Raw genomic sequence first — 24,710 nt, 5'->3', positions numbered from 1 at the left:
TTGTGCTATGGTGTAGTTCAGACTAAAGCGTTCTGTGCACTGTCAGTTTTCAAAAGCGGTGCTTAAGCCACTTTAAGGCGTTTTTGCCATAACGAGAGGTATAGGAAAAACGCAAAACAATCACAAACCTGCTTTGTGGAGCAATTGCATTCGCATTTTTAAGAATACATTGTATTTGTTTTCCGGATCAAAGAGTTCACTTCCTGACTTGCGTCAGGAAGTAAATTACCAAAATGCTTGGGGAAAACTCTTCGGGAACCGCTAACCCCAGCCCCCTCCCCCTGCCCACCCAAGCGCCGGGAATCGGAAAGAGCGCCTCAAAATCCACAGCGGATGGACACGTGAGCCGAACGCAATGTGAACAAGGCCTTTGATCGCTAAGGGCTCTTTTACACTAGAGGCTGCAGTAGAAAAGGCTGAAACTCAGCCTTTTGCTTAACGCCAATACATGGCATATTCAAAGCGTTTTACAGCTCATATGAAAACGTGTTATTTTTATAAAAAAACAAGTCAGCTGTAAAACGCTTTGAAAACTCTGTAGTTGGCGGTTTCCATTGACTACAGCCGAAGTTGTTTTGCGTTTCAATGATAAACTGCTTTGAAAAAGCTCCGGGGAGCTTCAAAACGCAACGCCCAAAATGGCTGCTTTAGGTGTGAAAGGTAAAATTAAAGTTTATGGACTTTTATTTTACCTTGGAAAATGGCAACCATGGTCTTGGCTGTAAAACGCCGAAACTAGCCTCTAGTGTGAAAGAGCCTTAAAGGTGCATCTTTGTCGAAGCTACCCACTTACTGCAGGCTAATTCCTTTCCGCTTTCAGCATGAAACCTCCAGGGAATTGGCCGAGCCTGCAGCGTCTGCCCTGCCACGGCCCCTCTTAAAGGAGTTATCAGCCCAAAAAGTTCAAATGAGTTTTACTCACCTGGGGCTCTCTTCAGCCCCTTGCAGCCGACTGTCCCACGCCGTCCGCTTCGCTACCCGCTGCTGTCCCGGTCTCACCGCTCGTTGTTCTGGCCGACCACGGGGTCGGCCTTACTGCGGCTGTGCAAAGAGCCGCTGTCAATCACTGCCAACTGTTAAGGCGCTGTAGTTCTGCGCAGTTCGCGGCAGCCATAACTACAGCGCCTGCGCAGTTGGCCGTGCTTGACAGCGGCGCTTTGTGCAGTCGCAGTAAGGCCGACAGGGAGCGGAGTGGTCAGCGTGGGACAGTCGGCTGCAAGGGGCTGGAGAGAGCCCCAGGTGAGTAAAGCTTTTTCTTTTTTTTTTTTTTTTTTTTTTTTTTTTTTTTTTTGGCTGATGACTAATGTATAAATGTGTATTTATACATTACCCGTCCTGTCATCTCTAAAACCTCCAGGTGGCTCTGTTGCATACACACTGGCGGAAAGTGCATAGCATGTGACATCACGCTATGTGCCAGTGGCGTATACGGCGTTAAGGGAAGAGCCAACCGGAGGTTTCAGAGACATACTCCACGTGGAGGTTGACATAAGACAGATACTGTGTAAATGCACACACAAGGGGGCACATTTATACATTGGGGGGGCAGCGGCAGGGGTTTCATCACACGTTCCGAAGTCTGCCTCCGCACACCCAATCAACCAACTTCGACCCAACCTCTTGCATCAGGTGCAATCAATTAATGCGAATTTTGGACAGAAATTAGTTGCATCATCAGTCGGGCCTGCACTTGGCGGCACCAATTTGATAATAAAGTTGGTCGATCAGCGGCCAAAATTGGCAGTTGTTTGGGCACCTGTGCATTAGTTCTAAACCATAAGTCCTTGGCCAAGCTGGCAGGGCACTCATTATGCATCTGATTTCTGATCCGGGAGATTTGGCTGGATTGTGTTAATATTTAGTGTGGGTGGCATTATACCACTTGTGGTGTTGGGTAGTCCAAGTACAGGTCAGGTCACTGCAGTTATACTTTAGCCACTTAAAGGGAAGGTTCAGGGACTATGAAAAAAAATAAAAATCCTTATCCACTTACCTGGGGCTTCCTCCAGCCTGTGGCAGGCAGGAGGCGCCCTCGGCACCGCTCCGCAGGCTGCTGGTGGCCGACCTGGCCAGGTCGGGCCTCTTCTGCGCTCCATTGTGCGTTCCACGCCGGCGCGCTGACGTCATAGGACGTCCTCCGGGCTGTACTGTGCAGGCTCAGAACTACTGAGCCTGCGCAGTACAGCCCCGGAGGACGTCCGATGACAGCGCGCTGGAACGCACAATGGAGCGCAGAAGAGGCCCGACATGGTCGGGTCGGCCACCGGGAGCCTGCGGAGCGGCGCCTGAGGGCACCTCCTGCCTGCCACGGGCTGGAGGAAGTCCCGGTTAAGTGGATAAGGATTTTTATTTTTATTACCCATTTTGATCATTTTCGATCGAATTTTGATCTGACAGGATGGAAAATCCTAGGTCTATCTGCTGCTGGCGGCAGATCGATGGCCCATAGAGTTGTATTGGATCGAATGGTCCAATAATGCATTTAAGGTGGCCACACACGATACAGTAAAATGATCCAATTTTACAGCAATTCAACAAACTATCGATCTCTCAAATTGAAAGTTTTTTTTTTTTTTGTTTTTTTTTTTTATCGATCCGGAATGCCAGATATTTTTCTTCAATCTTTCTAAAGATTGTACAGTGTTAGTCAATTTATTAATATACACACCCTAGCAATTTTGTCAGTTTCCAATAATTTTTATCATAATTGGGGAAAAATTTAACATACATGTGTGGTACATTGGTCAGATTTTTGAAATGTTACAATCAGTCAGAAAAATTTATTGCAATTCTTAAATTGAACAGATATTTAAAAAATTGTATGGTGTGTGTGGCCACCTTTAGATTGATTTCTAATCTATTTCATTCTGAAATCTGTTCCTAGTGTGTGGCACAAATCTGATTCCTGTCAGATACAACTTGACAGAAATCTGATGGTCGAATATGCTGCAAATCTAAGTGTATGGCCACCTTAAAAGTCTCCATTTATTAGATGTTCTAAACCAGTGGTCCTCAAACTAAGGCCCGCGGGCCAAATGTGGCCCCCTGAGACTTTATATACACTCACACTCACACTCACTCACACACTCACACTCTATTACTTATAGATTAGGTCAGCTAAACCTTTAAATATTTGTGGTCCGCATATAGAATAGCAGTGCCCATCACATGGAAGCCAGAAAGCAGTAATTTGCCGGTTTCCAATCACATTCCACATCGGGTGACACTGCTGTCCAATTGGACTGCAGGTTGTCACATGGGTATGTTTCACTGTCTGGCCTGCAAAGACTTCTACGTCTATGTATACTCAGGCCCCTCAGCAGTCTGAAGTATGTTGACCCGGCCCTCAACCCACAATGTTTGGGGACCCCTGTTCTAAACTGACACTGCAGTGGTGCTATACTTGTGGGTTTTGTTTTTCCCACACTCTCAGATCTGTGACCCTGTATTGAGGCTATATGTAGTCTGACACTGCCTTCTCTCTTTATACACTTAGGGAATTGCTGTTGGGAATGGACTGAGTAGTTATGAGTCCAATGACAACTCTCTGATTTACTTCGCTTATTACCATGGAATTCTGGGCAGCAAGTAAGTAAAGTGACTTATCCTGTCTACTTTCATCTGTCTTTGAAGCTTAGCTAACCAGGGTCTAACTTGGAGCAAATTATGGAACAGATAACCTAAGCACTGTTTTGCATGAAAATTTGCACTCTGCTATGATCTTGGGCAAAAATCAGGAAAGTGTATAGTACTGACTTAAAGCTAGTCTTCTGCATCCTTCCCTCTCCTGTCACTATCCTGCCTCCACTCTATTGTGTGCTGAAAATGGCCAGTGCCCTCTTGTGCCCCTTTTCCTTCCAGCTAGCCCATTCCTGACAATCCTTGCTGATTGGACATGGATCTGTGGAGAAGAGTCAGCTGTGTGAAGACAGGAATTGGTGTGGTAATGAAGTAATTGCCCAATATAACACAACCTACCACGCACCAGACATGCCATGTGCTTTTAATACTATAGAAGAAAAGTGCTAATAGAAGAACTTTAACCCAGGATTGAACTTAATACCAATCAGTAGCTGACACCCCTTTCCTGCAAGAAAACGTTAACTTTTCTACAGTAGATCATAAGACATCTATGGGGCTGATATTGTGGGGATTCCCCTCCCATAATGGAATGTCATGGCCCTGACAGTCACTGGTCTGTGAACCTTGTTGCATTGTGGGAAATGGCATCTAGTTTCCAACTGCTAAGCAAGCAGTATCTCCCTCTGTGCATAGAGATCTCAGTAAATGACCATTCCACAGGGCTGCACCTGGCAGGCCTAAAGATGTTCCCTTTTGTGATAAATTTTAGGATGTAAACATGGGAGAGGAAATATTTCACAATGGGGAAAAGTAAATTATAAATCCATAGTGTGTGTGTGTGTGGGGGGGGGGGGGAAGCTATAAATTGACAGAAACCTAAAATACAACTATAGTAACACGAAGTATTGCTAAAGTTACATTGAGATGCCCCAAACGTAAACTACCAGCTATGACGAGGTAAAATCACTGGCATGTCAAAGGGGATCAGACAAAACCGAAGTAAAATAAAATCAGTGAACAAATATGCTTATCTGATGCAGCTTATACATAAGATAGCAGTCAGAATGTGTCCAAATTCCAGAGCATGTTATAAGCTATACAATTTAAAACTCAATACCTCTCTAAACCAGCCATTCGTCCCTTTTGAGTAAGGGCTCTTTTCCACTATGAAATGCGATCGCGATTGCGATCGCGTTTGCGATCGTGATCGCAATCGCGTTTCAATTTCCACCATGCGATTGCGATTGAGCTACTATACTCATTATAGTCCAGCTCAATCGCATACAAAACGCGGCAGGACAACGATTGCGCTTTGACCAAAATCGCATCGCAATCGGATCGCACTAATGGAAATTGCTGCTGCAGTTTCCATTAGTTTAATGTACCTTGCGATTTGCGATCAGAAGCAAATCGCAGGCTAGTGGAAAAAGGCCCTTAAACCATCAGATAAGTCTAAGCTAGCATAATGCATTTTCTCGGTAAGCATGACATCCACCCTTTCCTTAACAAGCTGCAAAGAAAGCGAATTGGACTTCCATTGATGGGCAATGGCCAATGAGGCCCAAATTAACAGAAACCTATACAGTTTATGGAAAGCACTTGAGACATCAGAGTTGGGGGACAGTAATACAGCCTGCTGTACATTAAGAGATACTGAAAAGGGAAAAAAAACTCTCTGCTGGGATTGAGGGAAACCTCTTGTGTAGACGTACCTCATCATTAATTTAACAGGAGTGTCCTTTAAGATGTTAGAGCTAGTCACTACAACCACATTTCTCCATATAGCAGACCAGGATTTAGAGCTAATGGGGAATCGCACCTCCCTCTCCCAGGCTCTCATATAGGCTGCAGGGTGTTCATTCTCAAATAGAAAATTGCTACACCAAAACACTACCAAAAATCACTAGGTTTAAATAGAAAATCGCTAGGCACAAGCCTAGAATCACTAGAAAAATCACTTGAGTGTTTTGCGATTACACTAGCGCTTTTAGGTGTGCACTGGCCCTTACAAGGGGTAAATCTGCTAAGAAGCCTCCCTCCCAAAGGGGCCCCAGCAGGAAAAAAAAATGCTTTAGACTATGATGGGGACATTGTGCTGTTAGGAATTAGATTGTAAGCTCCTCTTGGCAGTCAGTAACATCACTCTGTATAGTGCTATACAAGATGTATGAATGCAAAATAAAAGCAAGTTGATTTTAAATGTGTGGGGGGTTTTTTTTGTTTTTGAATGTATACTGTACAAACGGAACGGGTCCAATGTTAACCTATGGATCCATTCACGCGCGTCCGTTAGTATGGGTACGTTCCGGGTTCCAAAAAATGCCGCAGGCCCTAATTTTCCGGCCTGTTCTGTTCGGCCAAAACAGGTCCGGGAAAAAATACTGCAGCGATGGGAAATGGGTATGTTTTATTCATACTAGTGAAGAAATTGACTGTTCCATGGGGGCATAGGCCGACACGATCATGAGCGACGGGAGGGTGCAGCAGCCAGGCGGGTGGGCTAGGGAGGCTTAATACATACCTAATTTTGTGCAGCAGCCGGCGGTAGAGGCTTCCGTCTTTTTCTGTCATGTGACTAGTCCTCTGATGCACTGTTTAATCGCAGCGGAAGAGGAGGAAATCTCTACCGCCTGCTGCTGCACAAGATTAGGTATGTATTTGCTGAGTGAAAACAGATCCGATCAATCATTGATCATATCAATTTTCACTATGAACGGGCCACGGACTGAGCCATCCGTATCCAGTGAAGCGGACACCGGATCCGCTCACTGGATCCGTTTGGCCAAAAATGCAGATGTGAACTGGGCCTTACAGTGTTTGAAGAAAACAAATAAAATCCAGTGCAGGTTTGCTGGATGCACTTTTAGCCTCCTGTGTGTGTGCTAGCAAAGCCAATCATTAGTAAACCAACCTTACTGTCATTAGTGAAATGCAAATAATTCCAAATTGATGCAGAAATGTGCAAAATTATGCAGGTTGAAAATGACTGTCCAATAACTCCAAGGTAGGATTTGGATGTATTTTCATGTTTCCTTTATTTGCATAGTACTGCATCAACTTGTAACTACTTGCTTTTTACTGTTGGTTATTTAAACTGTCTCATTCTCTTAATTGCTTAATGGTGGTCTTTGTTTTATCTCTATGTAGCCTTTGGGTAGAGCTACAAAAATTCTGCTGTAAAGAAGGAAATTGTCAGTTCCACAATAACCCGGATACCAACTGCTCTCTGCGGGTAAGTGTGCCCTACATGGATAGAACATTTCAGATATATAACCTTGATTAGAGGCAAATGCGAGTTTTTCAAACTAGATTTGCATAAAAATTTGCATAAAGGACCAATCAATTTAAACCCAGATTTAAATCGATCTATTTTGAAGCTGCATATATTTGCATCAACTTGGAAGTCCCCTTTTTTCCAAGCTAAATAAGCCCCGTTTGTCCAAACTTTCTTGGTGATATCTTCCATCCCTCTGATTACTTTAGTTGCCAGTCTTTGTACCTGTTCCAGAAGGTCCATGTCCTTTCTATAGTGTGGTGCCCAAAACTGTATTCCATACTCCAGATGTGGCCTCACAAGTGACTTGTACAGAGGGAGTAGTAGTCTAGCATCTTGATTTCCCTTTTTTATGCATTCCAGAATTTTATTTGCTTTAGCTACCACTGCTTAGGAATGCTGGTTAAGTTATCGTATCCAATGCTAAGTCCTTCTCAGTCTGTTCCCATCTGTATGCCATTTATTTTATGATCTACCATTGGTATGTTCAAGGTGCATGACTTTACATTTATCAACATTAAATTTCATCAGCCATGTGCCTGGCCATATACCCATGTTAATGTCCTGTTGTAATGTTATCAGTCTTAGGGCTAGTCCACACTAGGTCCGGAAACTTATCCGTGGCTGCATTTTTCAGCCCTGACGAAAAACTGATTCCCAGATACTAATGTTAAAAATAGCAGCTGTCCTCACCCAATAAAAAAACCTGATCCGTCTGCGTTTTGCAGAGACCCGTTTTCAAAACCTGAACGGAAGATCCGGAATTGCTGCATTTTTACGGACCACGGATACACGGATGGGTAGTGAAAAGCAATGGGAAAACGCAACTCTATCTCCACAGGCGAAATGGCACCAAAAACTGATGAAAAAACGGATTGCCTGAACTTTATTGGCCCAAAAAAATCCTCCCACTACCTTCGTAATGATAGACGTTTTTTGTCTTTTTTTGGGGGGTAAAAAACTGAACGACAACTGATGCACTTTTTATGAAAACGGATCAGTTTGCGGTCTGGTGGTACTTCCCCCTGATCCCGGACTGCAGCGTCCATCCTGCAACCATGCCTAGTTTGGACCTAGCCTTAGTGTTAATTCTGCATAATCTGCAAAGATGGCTACATTACTCTATTTCAGCCAGTAGATCATTTATAAATTTGAAATGAATAGGACCAAGTACTGACCCCTGCGATACCACACTAAGTTTCCTATTTTGAGTATCTTCCATTTACCTTCTATCCATTAACCAGTTCTCTATCCACATACACGCATTTTCTTAGTCCTTGTATCCTCCGCTTCTGCGTCAGGCTATTGTCAAAAGCCTTTGCAAAGTCCAAGAACACTACATTTATCAACAACTTTCCCAAGATCTAAATTTTCATTCACCACTTCATAAAAGCTGAGCATGTTGGTGAGTCAAGACCTGTCCTTAGTAAATCCGTGCTGTTGAACTGAAATAAAATTCTGTGCTACATAAATTTGTATAGCATCCCATAGGATACCTTGAAACAATTTACACACACCTGATAAGCTTACTGGTCTACAGTTTATATACACACACACACACACACACACACACACACACACACACACACACACACACACACACACACACACACACACACACACACACACACACACACACACACACACACACACACACACACACACACACACACACACACACACACACACACACACACACACACGAAACTATAGACCAGTAAGCTTATCAGTTGTGTGTAAATTGTTTCAAGGTATCCTATGGGATGCTAGACAAAATTATGTAGCACAGAATCTTATTTCAGTTCAACAGCACGAATTTACTAAGGACAGGTCTTGACTCACCATGCTCAGCTTTTATGAAGTGGTGAATGAAAATTTAGATCTTGGGAAAGTTGTAGATAAATGTAGTGTTCTTGGACTTTGCAAAGGCTTTTGACAATAGCCTGATATATTTTTATAATTTTTTTTTTTTTTTTCCCCTTTCTTGAATAAGGGGAAAACATCAGCTGTACACCAGTCATAAGGGAGTCACTTGAGAAGGCATCACAGAAAATAAGTTAAAGGGGCTTATCGATAAATGTCATCCTGTGGTGTTACATTTTATACAGAAGGAAATTCTTAGTACTTATGTCTACACAGGTGCAAGAGGCCATGTATGCTGTGTACAATACAGGTCTGAACATCTACAATCTGTATGAGAACTGTGCAGGGGGAGCTCCTGGTGAGATTCGGTATGTAATGTTTGTTTCTGAGTGTAGTCTTACTCCCATCCCGCCGTAGGAAATGTCAGTACGAAAATATTACTCTATTAATTTATTATATTAATCCGACATGGCTTCTGGGATTCGTCTGCATTCCCCCGTCTTGCAGCCGCGCACGGTGGCCAGTGGAAACGGGCCGTCAGACAAAACTTTGTACTAAACCCCTTTTTAGACATCCGTGGCAAAGGCATATGGTGACATAACTGCTTTAGATGTCAGCTGCGGCGGAAATAGTTTTGTTATTAAAAGGCTTTTAGACATACATGGCATATGGAGGCAAAAACACCACAGAGCACCTATAGACGTCGGCAGCAGTCTAAGGGTTAAGATGCATGTAAAGCAGACTTGTGCACATACATACTGTAACGATCTGCTCAGCTGGCTGCACGGGCAGACAGCTGTTTGGCCATTCTTTAGGTCTGCGAGCTGCAGGTCTCTGAAACTTGCAAAGCAGAGACAGGTCTCTTTTCCAGAGTTGTTCTGCTGAGGAATTTCCATACACTTGTCATGCAAATTGCCTAGCTGCCTCCTTTGAAGGCTGGCAGTATAAATACCATGTTCTCCCAGAATCCTTTGCTGGTCATTTTCATGGTTTGTTACTGATTAACAAACAGGGCTGATACTCTAGGAGAGTTCAAGTTTATCTTAGAGTAATTCCTTGGGACTGCACTAGGCAGCTTTTCTAGTGCACTCAGGTTGCATTATCGGTTTTGCCTGTGTTGTCTCTCTGCTGCGATTGTCCTGTCGCCAGCGGCAGTCGACAGGAAATCGTTCTGTCTGTCAGGGAGTGTTGGCCAGAGCTTCGGTTGCTACTGGCTGCTCTATCTGTCTGGATCGCACTTGCCCTAGTGGTAGTGGCAGTGCCTCCTTCTGTATTCTGCCTCAGGGGTGCTAACCAGAGCAGCGGTTGCTACTGGTAGCCCCATCTGTTTGTCTGTCTGGATCGCACTCGCTCTAGCGGTAGCAGCGGTGGTTCCTTCTGAACTCGGAGTGTAGGCCAGAGCTGCGGATGCTGCTGGCTGCTCCTTCTCTGTCTTGTCTGATACGAACGCTTGCTGTAGGCTCGGTGAGGTAACCGTTGGCAAGCGTTCGCGTTCTCTATTTTCGTGTTGTGTGTCATTGGTTAGTTAGGGTGGCACGCTTATCACTGGGCGCCTAACGCGCGGTGATCGTGCCTAAACGCGTTCGCTGTTGGGAGTGAGTGGTGTTCGCGTTTAGCTAGTGTTTATTTTCTTTCTCTTCTGTTTGTTGTTTGCTGTGCCTTTGCTACTCTCGTGCTCTGTTCTGTTCGGCCTTGTGTCACCTCAGGCAATCTCCTCTCTTGCGGTTGCATTCCTGCTTTGTTCCTGCAGATGTGTGTTCAGTCGCTGGGTGGCGACTAGATTGGGAAACACACATTTAGTCTGTCTCTGTGCTCTCTCTCTCTTCGAGGGCTATCGTGCCCTACATTGCCTTTATTCATACAATTCCCATCGGGCATCTGCGGCCGTGCAGAGGCTGTGCTCGTCTGCACTCCACAGCTCCATCTGCCGGTGGGAATTGCCCTCTACTGGTGCATTGCATCCAAGTTGGGTACTGTCTAATTATACGCTTGTGGAGGATTTCCGCTGTCAGCGCGCATCTTGTACACTGACCACGGAAATAGAAACCTGCAATCGACATCCGTCCATCCGATTAAGGCTTAACCTTCCTGGCGGTAAGCCCGAGCTGAGCTTGGGCTATGCCGCGCAGGAAGATATCTCAGCCCCTAGTGGGGCGATATCCTCAAATGCTGTACGCGCAGCTAGCACTTTGCTAGCCACGCGTACAGCTTGATCGCCGCTGCTCTGCGGCGATCGCCCGTACGCAGCGGCGCAAGAGGCCCCCCCCGCCAGAGCCCTGCGCTGCCCGGACCAATGAGTTCCGGGCAGCGCTATGGGCTGGATCGGAGGGGTCTGACGTCAGGACATCGGCTGACGTCATTCCGATCGTCGCCATGGAGACAGAAGCCAAACAGGGGAGCGTGTTATATACGCGTTCCCCTGTTTGCTATTGATGCCGGCGACAATCGCACTAGAGGGACACATGCGCCCTCTAGTGGTGGTTCATGTAGCTACCACTCTGGTAGCTTTACATGAAACGCAAAGAAAAAAATAAAAAAAATTTTTTCCAATTTGGCAAAAAAAATTAACCGCCAGTGAGGTTTAAAGTACCAGAGCTCATGAAAACAAAGATTTTATACATACCTGGGGCTTCCTCCAGCCCCATACGTTGGATCACTCCCACGCCGCCATCAGATGTCTGCAGCTCCGGTACCGGGTTCCTCGCACTTCTGTCAGTCAGAGCCAGTCTACACAGAAGTTCGCTCTTTGTATCTCCAGCAGTTGCTGGAGAGATACATAGAGGGCGCACTTCTTACAGTGGTTTGCAAAAGTATTCGTCCCCCTTGAAGTTTTCCACATTTGTGTCATATTACTGCCACAAACCTGAATCCATTTGATTGAAATTCCACGCAAAAGACCAATAGAAAGTGGCGTACTCGAGAGAAGTGAAACGAAAATCATACATAATTCCAAACCTTTGTTTAAAAAAAAAATAAATACCTGCAAAGTGGGGTGTGCGTAATTATTCAGCCCTCTGAGTCAATATTTTGTAGAACTACCTTTTGCTGCAATTACAGCTGCCAGTCTTTTAAGGTATGTCTCTACCAGCTTTGCACATCTAGAGACTGAAATCCTTGCCCATTCTTCTTGGTAAAACCAGGTCCAGCTCAGTCAGATTAGATGGACAGCGTTTGTGAACAGCAGTTTTCAGATCTTGCCACAGATTCTCGATTGGATTTAGATCTGGACTTTGACTGGGCCATTCTAACACATAGATATGTTTTGTTTTAAACCATTCCATTGGTGCCCTGGCTTTATGTTTAGGGTCATTGTCCTGCTGGAAGGTGAACCTCTGCCCCAGTCTCATCTTTTGCAGACTCCAAGAGGTTTCCTTCCAAGATTTCCCTGTATTTGGCTCCATCCATCTTCCCATCACTCTGACAAGCTTCCCTGTCCCTGCTGAAGAGAAGTGCCCCCAGAGCATGACTCCACCATATTTGACAGTGGGGATGGTGTGTTCAGAGTGATGTGCAGTGTTAGTTTTCCACCACACATAGCGTCTTCCATTTTCGTCTCATCTGACCAGAGCATCTTTCACATGTTTGCTGTGTCCCCCACATGGCTTGTGGCAAACTGCAAATGGGACTTCTTATGCTTTTCTGTTAACAATGGCTTTCTTCTTGCCACTCTTCCATAAAGGCCAACTTCGTGCAGTGCACGACCAATAGTTGTCCTATGGACAGATTCCCCCACCTGAGCTGTAGATGTCTGCAGCTTGTCCAGAGTCACCATGGGCCTCTTGACTGTTTCTGATCACCGCTTTCCTTGTTCGGGCCTGTGAGTTTAGGTGGACAGCCTTGTCTTGATAGGTTTACAGTTGTGCCATACTCCCATTTTATGAATGATTGCTTGAACAGTGCTCCGTGGGATGTTCAATGCTTTGGAAATCTTTGTAGCCTAAGCCTGCTTTAAATTTCTCAATAACTTTATCCCTGACCTGTCTGGTGTGTTCTTTGGACTTCATGGTGCTGTTGCTCCCAATATTCTTAGGACAACCTCTGAGGCCGTCACAGAGCAGCTGTATTTGTACTGACATTAGATTACACACAGATGCACTCTATTTAGTCATTAGCACTCAGGCAATGTCTATGGGCAACTGAATGCACTAAGACCAAAGGGGCTGAATTACGCACAACCCACTCTGCAGTTATTTGTTTAAAAAAAAAAAAAAAAAAAATTGGAATCGTATGTGATTTTCGTTCCACTTCTCACGTATTGGTCTTTCACGTGGAATTCCAATGAAATTGATTCATGTTTGTGGCCGTAATATGACAAAGTGGGAAACTTCAAGGGGCCTGAATACTTTTGCAAACCACTGTACGTCAGAGTAGTAAGCTGCAGTGTGCTGAGTTGTGTTAAAAAAAAAAAAAAAAAAAAAATAGCCTGGGGGGTGTAAGCCTGTGGTTCTCAAGTGGTTAACTCTCACTTTTTCAATTTCATAGGGATAATGGAGATCACATTGCTGTTTACTACCCAGGCCTAATGTCACCAAAACTGCATGAGCCCTTTTCCGAGGTAATTCTTTTTTTATGACTTGGTTCATACAGTGCTCCCTTTCATGGTTGTATGTATTTTTTTTTTTTTACATGCTTAAGAAGCGCTTCATCTAACCTTCACAGCGTAATGTCCCTAACATACTCGAAGGCCAATTTGCAGTGACCTAATTAACTCTTCCATTTTCTCCAACATGACTAAAAAAAAAAAACCTGGCGTGCCTGGAGGTAGCCCATGACAACATTGGGAGAATGGTAAAATCCCATGCTGTTAGTGTACTGGCTAAAGCAGTGTACACACTTTAGATCAGGGGTCTCAACTCCATTTACCTGGGGGCCGCAGGAGGCAAAGTCAGGATGAAGCTGGGCCGCATAAGGGATTTTACAAAAGTCCTCAAATGTCTAAGTTTTTTTAATTTCTTCTGAACATGAAGTGTCCTACGTTTATAGTTCGCTTCAGTGCTTCAATTACAAGTAATCCGCCATGTCCCCGACCCAAATCGCCCGGGGGGGCAATCCGCCGGCATTTCCTGGAAGGGGCAGAGCTTTCAGAGCTCTGCCCCTCCTGACGTCAATCGCAGCGGATCGCCGCCTCTGCCCGCGCCTCTCACTCTTCCTTCACAGAGAGGGGTGGGGAGAGGCGGTGATCCATGCGGCGATTGACATCAGGAGGAGCAGAGCTACAGCTGGAAGCTCTGCCCCTAAGCGCAGTCGTGGATGTTTGCCTGGGGGATTTGGGGGCTCTACAGCCCTCGTTTAGTGGCGGGGATGCGGCGGATTATTTGGGAGCACTGAAGCGAACTATAAGGTAAAATAGTTTGCTTCCGTGTTGCTTTTGCTGGCGAGGGCCATAAAATATTGTACAGAGGGCCGCAAATGGCCCGCGGGCCGCGAATTTGAGACCCCTGGTTTAGGGGAAGGATACAGAAAGCTGTCTCAGATTCCAGCCGTCTGTTTCCACAGTTAGGAACGTATTGAGGAAATGGAAGACCACAGGCTCAGCTCAAGTTAAGACGCAAAGTGGCAGACCAAGAAAAATCTTGGATAATCGGAAGCAACGAATGGTGAGAACAGTCAGTCAACCCACAGACCAGCACCAAAGACCTACAACATAATCTTCCTGCGGATAGACACTGTACATTGTTCAACCATTCAGCGCACTTTACACAAGGAGATGCTGTTTGTGAGAGTGATGCAGAAAAAGCCTTTTCTCCACTCACAGCACAAACAGAACCGTTTGAGGTATGCTAAAGCACATTTGGACAAGCCAGCTTCATTTTGGAATAAGGTGCTGTGGACTGATGAAACTAAAATTGAGTTATTTAGGTATAACCAGGGGCGGTATGCATGGAGGAAAAACACAGTATTCCAAGAAAAGCACCTGCTACCTACAGTAAAATATGGTGGTGGTTCCATCATGCTGTGTGGCCAGTGCAGGGACTGGGAATCTTGACACATGGATTCCACTCAGTATCGGCAAATGCTGGAGACCAATATCCAGGAAGCTGTGCCAGGGCTGGATCTTTCAACAAGACGACCCTAAACACTGCTCAAAATCCACTAAGGCATTCATGCAGAGGCGCCAAGAGGATAAAAGGAAGCTAAATGAGCTTAAAAAACAAATTTCTTGGTAAATGGAGGAGGTAGTGGTGGACTTGCTTCCTCCAAGTAGACACACGTCTGTAGTAAAGACAGTCAATATATGTTGACAGAGGTGCCTGGCTCTTCTACTGACCACATATGCTATTGCTCTGTTATTGCCTGAAGTGGGATCAAACCTGCAAAATGCATTGCATATTTGGAGTTCATAAAATATATTGACTGTCTTTACTACAGTTGTTGTCTACTTGGAGGTAAGTCCACCACTACCTCCTCTTTACCAAGAATTTTGGTTTTTTAAGCTCATATAGCTTTTTTTTTTTTTTTATCCTCTTGGCACCTCTGTTCTCCTGCATAATATTGAGTCCACCCTGGGTGGAGGGTTGAACCCCTTTCCTCATCTACAGAGAGACTTCTTATTCCTGAGTGGGGTCAGGATAATCTCCCCACCTGCCTTTACAGTGGTTGCCTAATGGTAACCCTGGTTTGTGAGTATTAATATTCTATCTAGTAACCATTTACCAGTACATATTACACTATTGGGGCTCTTGGTGTTCCTTGTTTTTATCTCGATGCAGAGGAACAAGTACAATGTTCTGGAATGGCCATCTCGGTCCTCAGATTTGAATATAATTCAAAATCTGTGGTGTGAGTTAAAGAGAGCGGTCTATGCTCTGAAGCCATCAAACCTGAATGAACTAGAGATGTTTTCTAAAGAGGAATGGTCTAAAATGCCTTCAACCAGACTCCAGACTGTCATTGGAACCTTACGGAAGCGCTTAGAAGCTGTAATTTCTGCAAAATGAGGATCTACTAAATATTAGTGATATTTATGCAGTGAGATTTGAGAAGTGAAAAGTTTATTGGATTTACAGGAAGTGTGCAATAATTGTTTTTGTTTAAACAATTATTGCACACTTCCTGTAAATCCAATAAACTTCTTTTCACTTCTCAAATCTCACTGATATTTATACTGACTTTTTTTTTTTTATTGTAACAACCAATGACTTTATACAGTAAAATCATGACTATTAACAAGGTTGCCCAAACGTTTGCATCCCACTGTATATTGGGTGTGGATGTAGATATTTCAATATTAACTTTCAAGCATTTTTGTACTTTATTTGAAATTAATTGAACCACCTTTTGCACAGAAATCCTGGGGAAGTTGAATGCCAGGGAGGTTAAAGGGAACCTTAACTGGACGGGGGGTAAAGAGTTTCACTTAGCTGGGGCTATTACCAGCCCCCTGCAGCAGTCCTGTGCCCTCGGCGCCGCTCTGGAATCCTCTGGTCCCCCGCTGTCACTTAGTTTCGTTTTTGACGACTCACCAGTCGCCGGCCGCCATGCGTATTATTGGACGCATTCACCAATGCAATTAACGCTATTGCGGACCAACGCGTACAAAAATACGCGTTGTCGCATATCTACTCGTGCGGAATGCGGCAACGCGTATTTTTGTACGCGTTGTGGTCCGCAATAGCGTTAATTGCATTGGTGAATGCGTCCAATAATACGCATGGCGACTGGTGAGTCGTCAAAAACGAAACTAAGTGACAGCGGGGGACCAGAGGATTCCAGAGCGGCGCCGAGGGCACAGGACTGCTGCAGGGGGCTGGTAATAGCCCCAGGTAAGTGAAACTCTTTACCCCCCGTCCAGTTAAGGTTCCCTTTAAGTATGGTTTTTAATCATGTTCGTTTAGTTTTGCACCAAGAACTCACTCTGCAGTCATAAGAATTGCTACACAGATCTATTGTGACTAGAGATGTCTCCAACCTCCGATTTTAGGTTCGCGAACCCTGTTCACGAACCTCTGCGAAAAGGTTCGGTTCGCGAAAATGTTCGCGAACCGCAATAGACTTCAATGGGGAGGCGAACTTTGAAAATTTCAAAAAATTCTACCGGCTGGAAAAATGATAGAAAACCTGTTTCAAGAGCTCTAATACCTGGAGGCACACCTGATTGATTGAAATACACATCACTGCTGGAGGACCCACCCTCCCTCCTCCAAGCAAGGTCCTTATACCATTTGACTCAGTTGTCTGCCTACACTAGTTATGGGACAGCTGCTACACACTCTGCTAGGGAGATTTTAATTAGCCTCTTGTGGGTCCCCACCTCCCTCCTCCCCACCCAGGTTCAAATCCCAGCCAATGTGAGTTGGCTTTTACGCTACAAATCCTTAAAGGGAACCTAAACTGAAAAGGATATGGATTTTTCCTTTTTAAAATAATACCAGTTGCCTGAATCGCTTGCTGATCCTGTGTCTAATACTTTTAGCCACAGCCCCTGAACAAGCATGCAGATCAGGTGCTCTGACTGAAGTCAGACTGGATTAGCTGCATGCTTGTTTCAGGGTGTGATTCAGCCACTATTGCAGTCACAAAGATCAGCTGGACTGCCAGGCAACTGGTATTGTTTACAGGAAACGTCCATATCACTCTGTTAAGGTTCCCTTTAAGCAACCTAATGTTTCTATTGCATTCAGCATAAATGGTAAATGTTAGGCCAACTTCAGTTACTACTGTAGTGGTACCGTGGTTAGTGTGCTTGTCCACCACACAGTGAGATCTGGGTTGGATTCCCAGCCATGGTATGATGTATACTGGTTTTTGAAATAGGATAACTCCCTGGCAGATGAGACCCTCCTCCCTCCAGTAGGAGGGAGGAGGGAATGGGTAGAAGGGGAGGAGGGAGGTGGGTGGAGACCCACAAGAGGCTAATTAAAATCTCCCTAGCAGAGTGTGTAGCAGCTGTCCCATAACTAATTTAGTGTAGGTAGACAACTGAGTCAAATGGTATAAGGACCTTGCTTGGAGGAGGGAGAGTGGGCGGGCTTACAGCCGTGAGACCAGTGTGGCAATAATGTGTCTGCTGACAGTGATATGGAGGGTCAAAGTTTTGCTCAATAGAGCATTATGGGGCGAATCGAACTTCTGCAAAAGTTCGCCTGAAGCAGGCGAATGCAAACTCCCAAAGTTCGCCCGGAACCGTTCGCAGGCGAACCGTTCACGACATCTCTAATTGTGACTTTGTATGCGATTACTAGTTAATACACTTTTTTTTTTTTTTCCACCCCCCCCCCGTGTGGAGCAGAAGCTGCGCGTTTTGGCACTTACCAACAAGCCTGTAAAGATGGACCCTCCATGCCTGAACAGCACAGCATCCAGTACCTTCCTGAATGACCCCTATGTGAGGAAGGCATTGCATGTCTCCTCTGCAGTCAACAAATGGGATGTCTGCAGGTAAGAAGCTGCAAAGTGGACTGGTAACTAAAATCACACTTCGCATTAAGTAATAAATACCGCTTTAATCTAAATTACAAGCTTGTCCTTGCTGTGAGGGGAAAACTTGCTCTTGTGAAGACTTCATGTAAAGGTTTATACACACACTAAGATACATGAGGCAAAGTAATTTCTACTAATAGAGGGAGCAGACATGTATAATGGTACATTGTGCCAGATCGCGTACTACTGGGCAAGTGCTGACCCGGTGTTGCACACCCTTGATTGTGCACTACAAGTCGTTACGTGGTGAACGTGCACAGAGCGTAATCAAGGGTGCGTGGTGGCGGACCAGCACTTGCACAGGTGTGTCTGTGAGACGTACAGGGGAATGTACTAGGCAACAGAGGAACAGAGCTCGGTGGGCATGAGGACTGCTCCTCCATTTGTAGGAATTGCTTTGCCTCGGGTAGCCTTTAAAAAAAAAAAAGGCTGCAAATATTCCTGATTTGCATGTAACTTAAAGAGAAACTTCGACCAAGAATTGAACTTTATCCCAATCAGTAGCTGATGCCCCCTTTTTTTTACATGAGACATCTATTCCTTTTCACAAACGGACCATCAGGGGGCGCTGTATGGCTGATATTGTGGTAAAACCCCTCCCACAAAGAAATTCTGAGTACTTACTCTTGGAAGTTTCCTGTCTGTGAACCTTGCTGCATTGTTGAAAATAGCTGTTTACAGCTGTTTCCAACTGCCAAAAAAAATGCAGCAGCTAAATCACCTGCTAACAGTAAAAATGGCACCATGTAATGTCAGAATGTAAATCAGGTATTTAAAAGATTTTCCAATGGGCAAACACTGACTAAATCATTTATACATAATTATTGTAAAAATGAGTTTGTTTTCTTGTGGTTTTTTTTTTTTTTGCAAAACGTAATTGCCTAGTGATTGTGATCGCAATGTTTGCATAATGTTGGCGATCACTAGAAAAATGGTACATGGAGTGATTGCGATCGGCAGGAAATCCGCAAAAATGCCAGTGTGAGTAATACCATAGGATAACTGGTGTTGCTGCGCTTTTCTGATCGCTGGTGATCAGCAAAGCGCAAAAAAAGCGAGCTGAAATTGCAGGAGTGAGCCTGGTTCGCACTGCGAGAGCTCTCCTTTTCTTTTTTTAGATTTTTTTTTTTTGGGGGGGGTTTGTATATATTTAATAAAATTCTGTTTATGCTTCCGGTTTTCCTAGTGATTTGCATAAAACGCATGTACAACGCATATGCGTTTTGTCTATGCAAATGCTTTGAAAACACATGGCAAATGCATACACATAAAAACTCGACGTTTCTCAGTGTGTACCCAGCCTCGAGCTCTTCTTTGCTAGGAAAATTTTATGGCTGTAATTCCTTATCAGGCAGAAACTGTCACTTTCATGCCTGAAAGTTTACTCTTTCAGGCCCATTAGGGGGAAAAACGTGGTTATTGACACTGTACATACACGTTTATCTTAGTACATTTTAGAGTTCATAACGCTGTGCCATGGTTCCTCTGGCTTTGTTAAACTATGATTAAGAACTGCAACAATTTAAGACAGTGGTCCTCAAACTAAGGCCCATGGGCCAAATGTGGCCCCCTGAGGGTTTTTTACCGGCCCCCCCACACATAAAATCTATTACTTATAGTTGACCATCTACGCATCTATAAATATTGGCACCCCGCATATAGAATAGCAGTGCTGGCACCACCGATCCACATGGAAGCAGGTTTCCTATCAAATTCCACATTAGGTGACACTGCTGTGCAATTGGACTGCAGGTTGTCACGTGGGTATGCTTCACTGTGTGGCCCACAAAGACTTCTACATCTTGTGTATATTCTGGCCCCCCAGCAGTCTGAAGTATGTTGATGACCCGGCCCTCGACCCAAAACGTTTGGGGACCCCTGATTTAAGACCATGTGTACCCCCACACATTTACAGTGGAAGTAAAGCGTACTCTCCTTGTACTGCATGCTTCACTGCATAGTCGCATCACACATCTAAATGTCACTACCACATCCAATAGCTTGCTGCATCTTCACATTCGCCACTTATCACACTTTTTTGGTTTTTTTATTGAAAAGTCCGATGCAGTTCTCTCTTGAGCCGTTCTGTAGCTTGCTGCTACTCCAGTAGTTAAGCAGTGGGACCCTCCATTATATTTTCTCAGAATAATCCAATTCCACTGTTGCTCTGCATTTTAGACTCCCATCACCGTGGAAATGGATACACTCCTTCCACTGGGTCTAGGGTCCTGCTAGTACAAACTGCTTACCCCAAAGGTGGCTGGCCCACAGGCACAAACTTCTTTTTATGTCGGCAAGACTACACGTGAATTGCAGGAATGCATGTCTGAGCACATACAAAGTATTAAAAGTGTGAACTCCACTGCCCCCGTCGGGGTGCACTTCAGGCAGTACCACAACGGTAACCACAATGGACTGAGATTTGTGGGTATAGATCGAATACATGGATCGATTAGAGGGGGCAATCAGGACAGATTGCTCAGAGGGAATGTAGGTGGATCTTTTATCTGAGAGCCACATCTCCCCGGGTCTGAATGAGATGGAGGGCTTTGTGTCCTTCCTCCCACTCTAGATATAATATACACTGGCGTGCGTCCCTTTAAGCTCCGGTGCGGTGCCTTGTGCTTTACTTGGGTGGGCTGGGGCTGTTTGCTGCTTTTTGCTCTCCGGACACCGAGACAGGATTCTCTGACAGATTTACATGAGTTTTACTCAGCTTTGGTTGTTTGGCTGCAATATAAAAGAAGTCTCTTTTTGTGCAGCCTGCCAGTTTTCATAATATTGATCTGTCGATTTGCACTGCAGGGTTCTTTGTAATGTTTTGATGTGGTTGTGCATTGTATGCTATTTATGTATGGATCAGCGCTCTGGGATGGCTTTGTTCAGGCTGTCCCCTGGTCCTGAGACACATGCGGGGCTCTGTGTTCTGGGTTTGGATGCCCGGGCAACGGAGCTCTGCTTGGTGTTGTGCAGTGACGCGCGCCCTCCCTGTCCCTCCCCGAATGCTAGTTTGCGGCGGCAAGTGGGTGTGTCGGATATGGCGCGCTTCGCCGCAACAGGCCGGCGTGCACTACTGGGCGGCTCCACCCCTTCAGCGCTGTGGTTGGTTGACTGATCCTCAAGCCCAATGACAGCGGTGAGCCACGCCCCCTGAGGAAACTAGCAGGAAGCTTGTGAAACATGTCGGGGCTTTAGCTGGTGTCACTGCGTGGATATCCAACCCTCCCAACCTCTGTTCCACTGGGAGACCCCTTCCACCCGGACACCTACAACAGGCATACAGCAGTCTATTGCTACAGCGATTCGAGGAGACCCATGAACTCTATCATGACATCTGATAGGGTGAGCCATTACACAGCCTCTAACAACTGACCGACTCTCAGCTGAAGGTGTTCATGCCTGCATGATATGTACTCAGCCACTATCTGTGCATTGCAAGTTTGCTTATGCTGTGCTTGGAAGTCTAACCTAACTAGCTGCTGTGGACTACGATATGATACACTACGGGTCATACCGGCTTGCGCTATGCTACAACTTTTTGCTGTATACTCGACTGGTTTAAGCTTGCTAAGACATCTGCTGCCTACTGATGACTGTCATATCTTTGTGGGCAAAGGTGCCAAAAAGTCTCACTGATTGATCACCATGCCATTGAACTGTGGAGTATTATGGCTCACTAGCTCTCAATAATGACTTTATATCGATGAGCACATTTGGGAACACCTACTATATGTGATCATGCAATTTGTGCCTTCCTTTATCCAAGTGTCCTGCTGCTGTGGGCCCTGCATGCATGTTGAGGTGTGCAGTGTGAATGTTTGTGGGACATGGAGAGTGGAGGCGGGGGTTCAGGGAACTGGGTTTTTAATTTTTTTTTTTTATTTTTTTTCTTCAGTAAAATAGTGTTACATTATTGGTATGTACCATCCACCTTATGGTTCCTTTCTAAAGGGTTTTGTTCTACCTGGAGTTGGAAGTCTGTGGTTTCACAAACTGTCAGTCTGTGTGTGTTTTGTTTTTGTTTGTTTTTGGTTTTTTTGTACCGACTCCACAGCCCTGATGGTAAGGACTCTAACTGGTGGTGGTGGAAATATTGGGCCGCCTGCAAGTACTCCATGCAGCGAGAGTGAAGCACTCTGTCAAGATGCTGCTATGAGTAAATGGATGAACACTGTGAACATCAGAGATTATAAATGTGTACAACATTGCAGTAAACTGAGCAGAGAATTGATGTCGACAGCACCCCCAACTTACTTTTTTTTTCCCCCCCCCCCGTTATGAATAAATGTGTGTGTGTGTGTGTGTGTGTGTGTGTGTGTGTGTGTGTGTGTGTATATATATAATTTGTTTGTTTGTTTTCCCTTTTCTGATCAGTAAGAATCTGCAGTGGGAACCCAGCCATTTGTGTAAATATGACCTTTAAATCAGAGTAAGGCCTCTTGCAGGGCCGGCCTTAGGATTCACAGCGCCCTGAGCGAATCACGCACACCACACACAGGAAAATACTATTGATAACCACAAATGGATGGAAAGAGTGCATTATCTTAAATATACTTAAAAATGAAGGCTAGAACCTTTCAGGAATATTAATAAAAACAATCTGCCTGGAGCTCATCAATGACCACCTCGACAGGCCGGACACGTATGCCAGAATACTACTCCTAGACTTCAGCTCGGCCTTTAACACCATCTGCCCAAGCATTCTCCAACGGGACCTAGCTGCACTTGGAGTCCACCCAAGTCTACAACATTGGATCACAGACTTTCTTACCAACAGGTCCCAAGTCGTCAGACTGGGCGACATCCACTCTCAAGCAGCGACCACGAACACCGGAGCCCCCCAAGGCTGTGTCCTGTCACCACTGCTGTTCTCCCTATACACAAACAACTGCAGATCGGAGGCAGACTCTGTCAGGGTCATCAAGTTCGCCGACGACACCACCATCGTGAGCCTTGTCACCAAGGACAATGTCCAGGAGTACCGTCAGCAGGTGGAGAGAATTTGCAACTGGAGTAAGGAGAACAGGCTGGTGCTAAACACTGCTAAGACTGTCGAATTAATCATCGACTTCAGGAAGTCCGCTTCCACCCCACCTCCAATCTACATCGGCGGCAGTGAGGTAACCAGAGTGCCCTGTGCCCGGCTTCTGGGCACTACCATCTCCAGTGACCTCAGCTGGAAGCCCAACATCACTGCCACCCAACGGAAAGCCCAGCAGAGACTCTTCTTCCTCAGCCAGCTGAGAAAGTTCGGCATGACTCAAGAAATTCTAACCAGCTTTTACTCGGCCACCATTGAGTCGATCCTCTGCTCTTCCATCTTGGTGTGGTATGCTGGCGCCACTGTTGACGACAAGGACAAACTACAGAGAGTCATCAGGTCAGCAGAGAGGATCATTGGGTGCCCCCTCCCCTCACTTGCCCTACTACACGACAAGAGACTCCGATCCAGGGCACTGAGGATTGCAAGTGACCCCTCACACCCAGGCCACCGCTACTTCAACCTTATGCCCTTGGGCCGGAGGCTACGGGCCATATCCACTAAGACCATGAGACACAAGAACTCGTTCTTCCCCTCGGCAGTCAGTCTCCTTAATTCCCTCCACATTCTACCTTCAAAGCAAGCCACAACGAGCGGTGACGCTAGCTGCGCTATGGCTGACTAGTCAACCAGCCCATAAGACTGACTACCTACTAACTACTAGACATCTCAGCGACACACTGGGAATGTGTTGTATTATGACAATGTATTGTTAACCCGATGCCTATGATGTATATGACAATGTATATGATGTATATGCCTGATGTATATGACAATGTATTGTTAACCTGATGCCTGCTGTTCACTGCTGTCTCTCTCTCTGTACTCTTCCTGTCTCTCTCTCTGTACTCTTCCTGAGCTATTTGTACTGTGCCAAAAACAATTCCGGGCATGACCCTTCATGCTTGGCGAAATAAACTTGATTCTGATTCTGAGTTAGCGAGCCACCCCCCCTCCACCATTTAGAATGACAGACAATTTGCACCACATGTTATAGCCCTCAGACTCAGTATAGGTAGGTAGCCAGGTATAGGTGCCATAGTATAGGATCTCATGTGTAGGTGCTCTCCATATAGGTTGCCAAGCATAGGTGCCCCCAGTACAGAAAGTCAGTTGAAGGTCTCCATACCCCCATAGACAGCCAGGCGTAGGTGCCTCCAGTATAAGAAGCCAGGTGTTGGTACTCTCAGTAAATGTAGCCAGCTATAGGTGCCCCAGTATAAGAAATCAGGTATAGGCAACCAGCTATAGGTGCCCCCTTGGAAGCCGACGCCCTTAGAGTGACCGCTCCGGTCGCTCATATCAAAGGCCAGCTATGATCTCTTGTACACTGCATGCATTTCAGATTCCGCTTTTTAAGTTTTTTTTTTTTTTTTTTAATCTTTACTGCATGCTGCGTTTTTTGATCAGTTTTTTTTTTTTTCTGTTGAATTTATTCAGGGAAAATCTGAATTGAAAATCGGAAACTGAATCGGAATCAGAAAACGTATTTGCAGTGTGCAGGAAGCCTAATAGTCTAACAGCAGGATC

General features: G+C 45.3%; 1 protein-coding gene across 2 annotated transcripts in view; it reads left to right on the top strand.

Moving 5' to 3' along the window:
• CTSA (cathepsin A) overlaps nt 1-24,710 on the top strand; it is a 70,271-nt gene that overhangs the window by 16,915 nt on the left and 28,646 nt on the right. For both annotated transcript variants that reach the window (XM_068264510.1, XM_068264511.1), the window contains exons 7-11: nt 3,497-3,588; nt 6,730-6,814; nt 8,996-9,087; nt 13,202-13,274; nt 17,949-18,097. In XM_068264510.1, coding sequence (XP_068120611.1) covers nt 3,497-3,588; nt 6,730-6,814; nt 8,996-9,087; nt 13,202-13,274; nt 17,949-18,097 — 491 coding nt within the window. The remainder of the gene's footprint in view (nt 1-3,496; nt 3,589-6,729; nt 6,815-8,995; nt 9,088-13,201; nt 13,275-17,948; nt 18,098-24,710) is intronic.

The sequence above is a fragment of the Hyperolius riggenbachi genome, chromosome 12, assembly GCF_040937935.1.
Source record: "Hyperolius riggenbachi isolate aHypRig1 chromosome 12, aHypRig1.pri, whole genome shotgun sequence".
NCBI lineage: Eukaryota > Metazoa > Chordata > Amphibia > Anura > Hyperoliidae > Hyperolius > Hyperolius riggenbachi.
The sequence above is the reverse complement of the archived record's forward strand: the minus strand, read 5'-3'. Positions and strand labels throughout refer to the sequence as shown.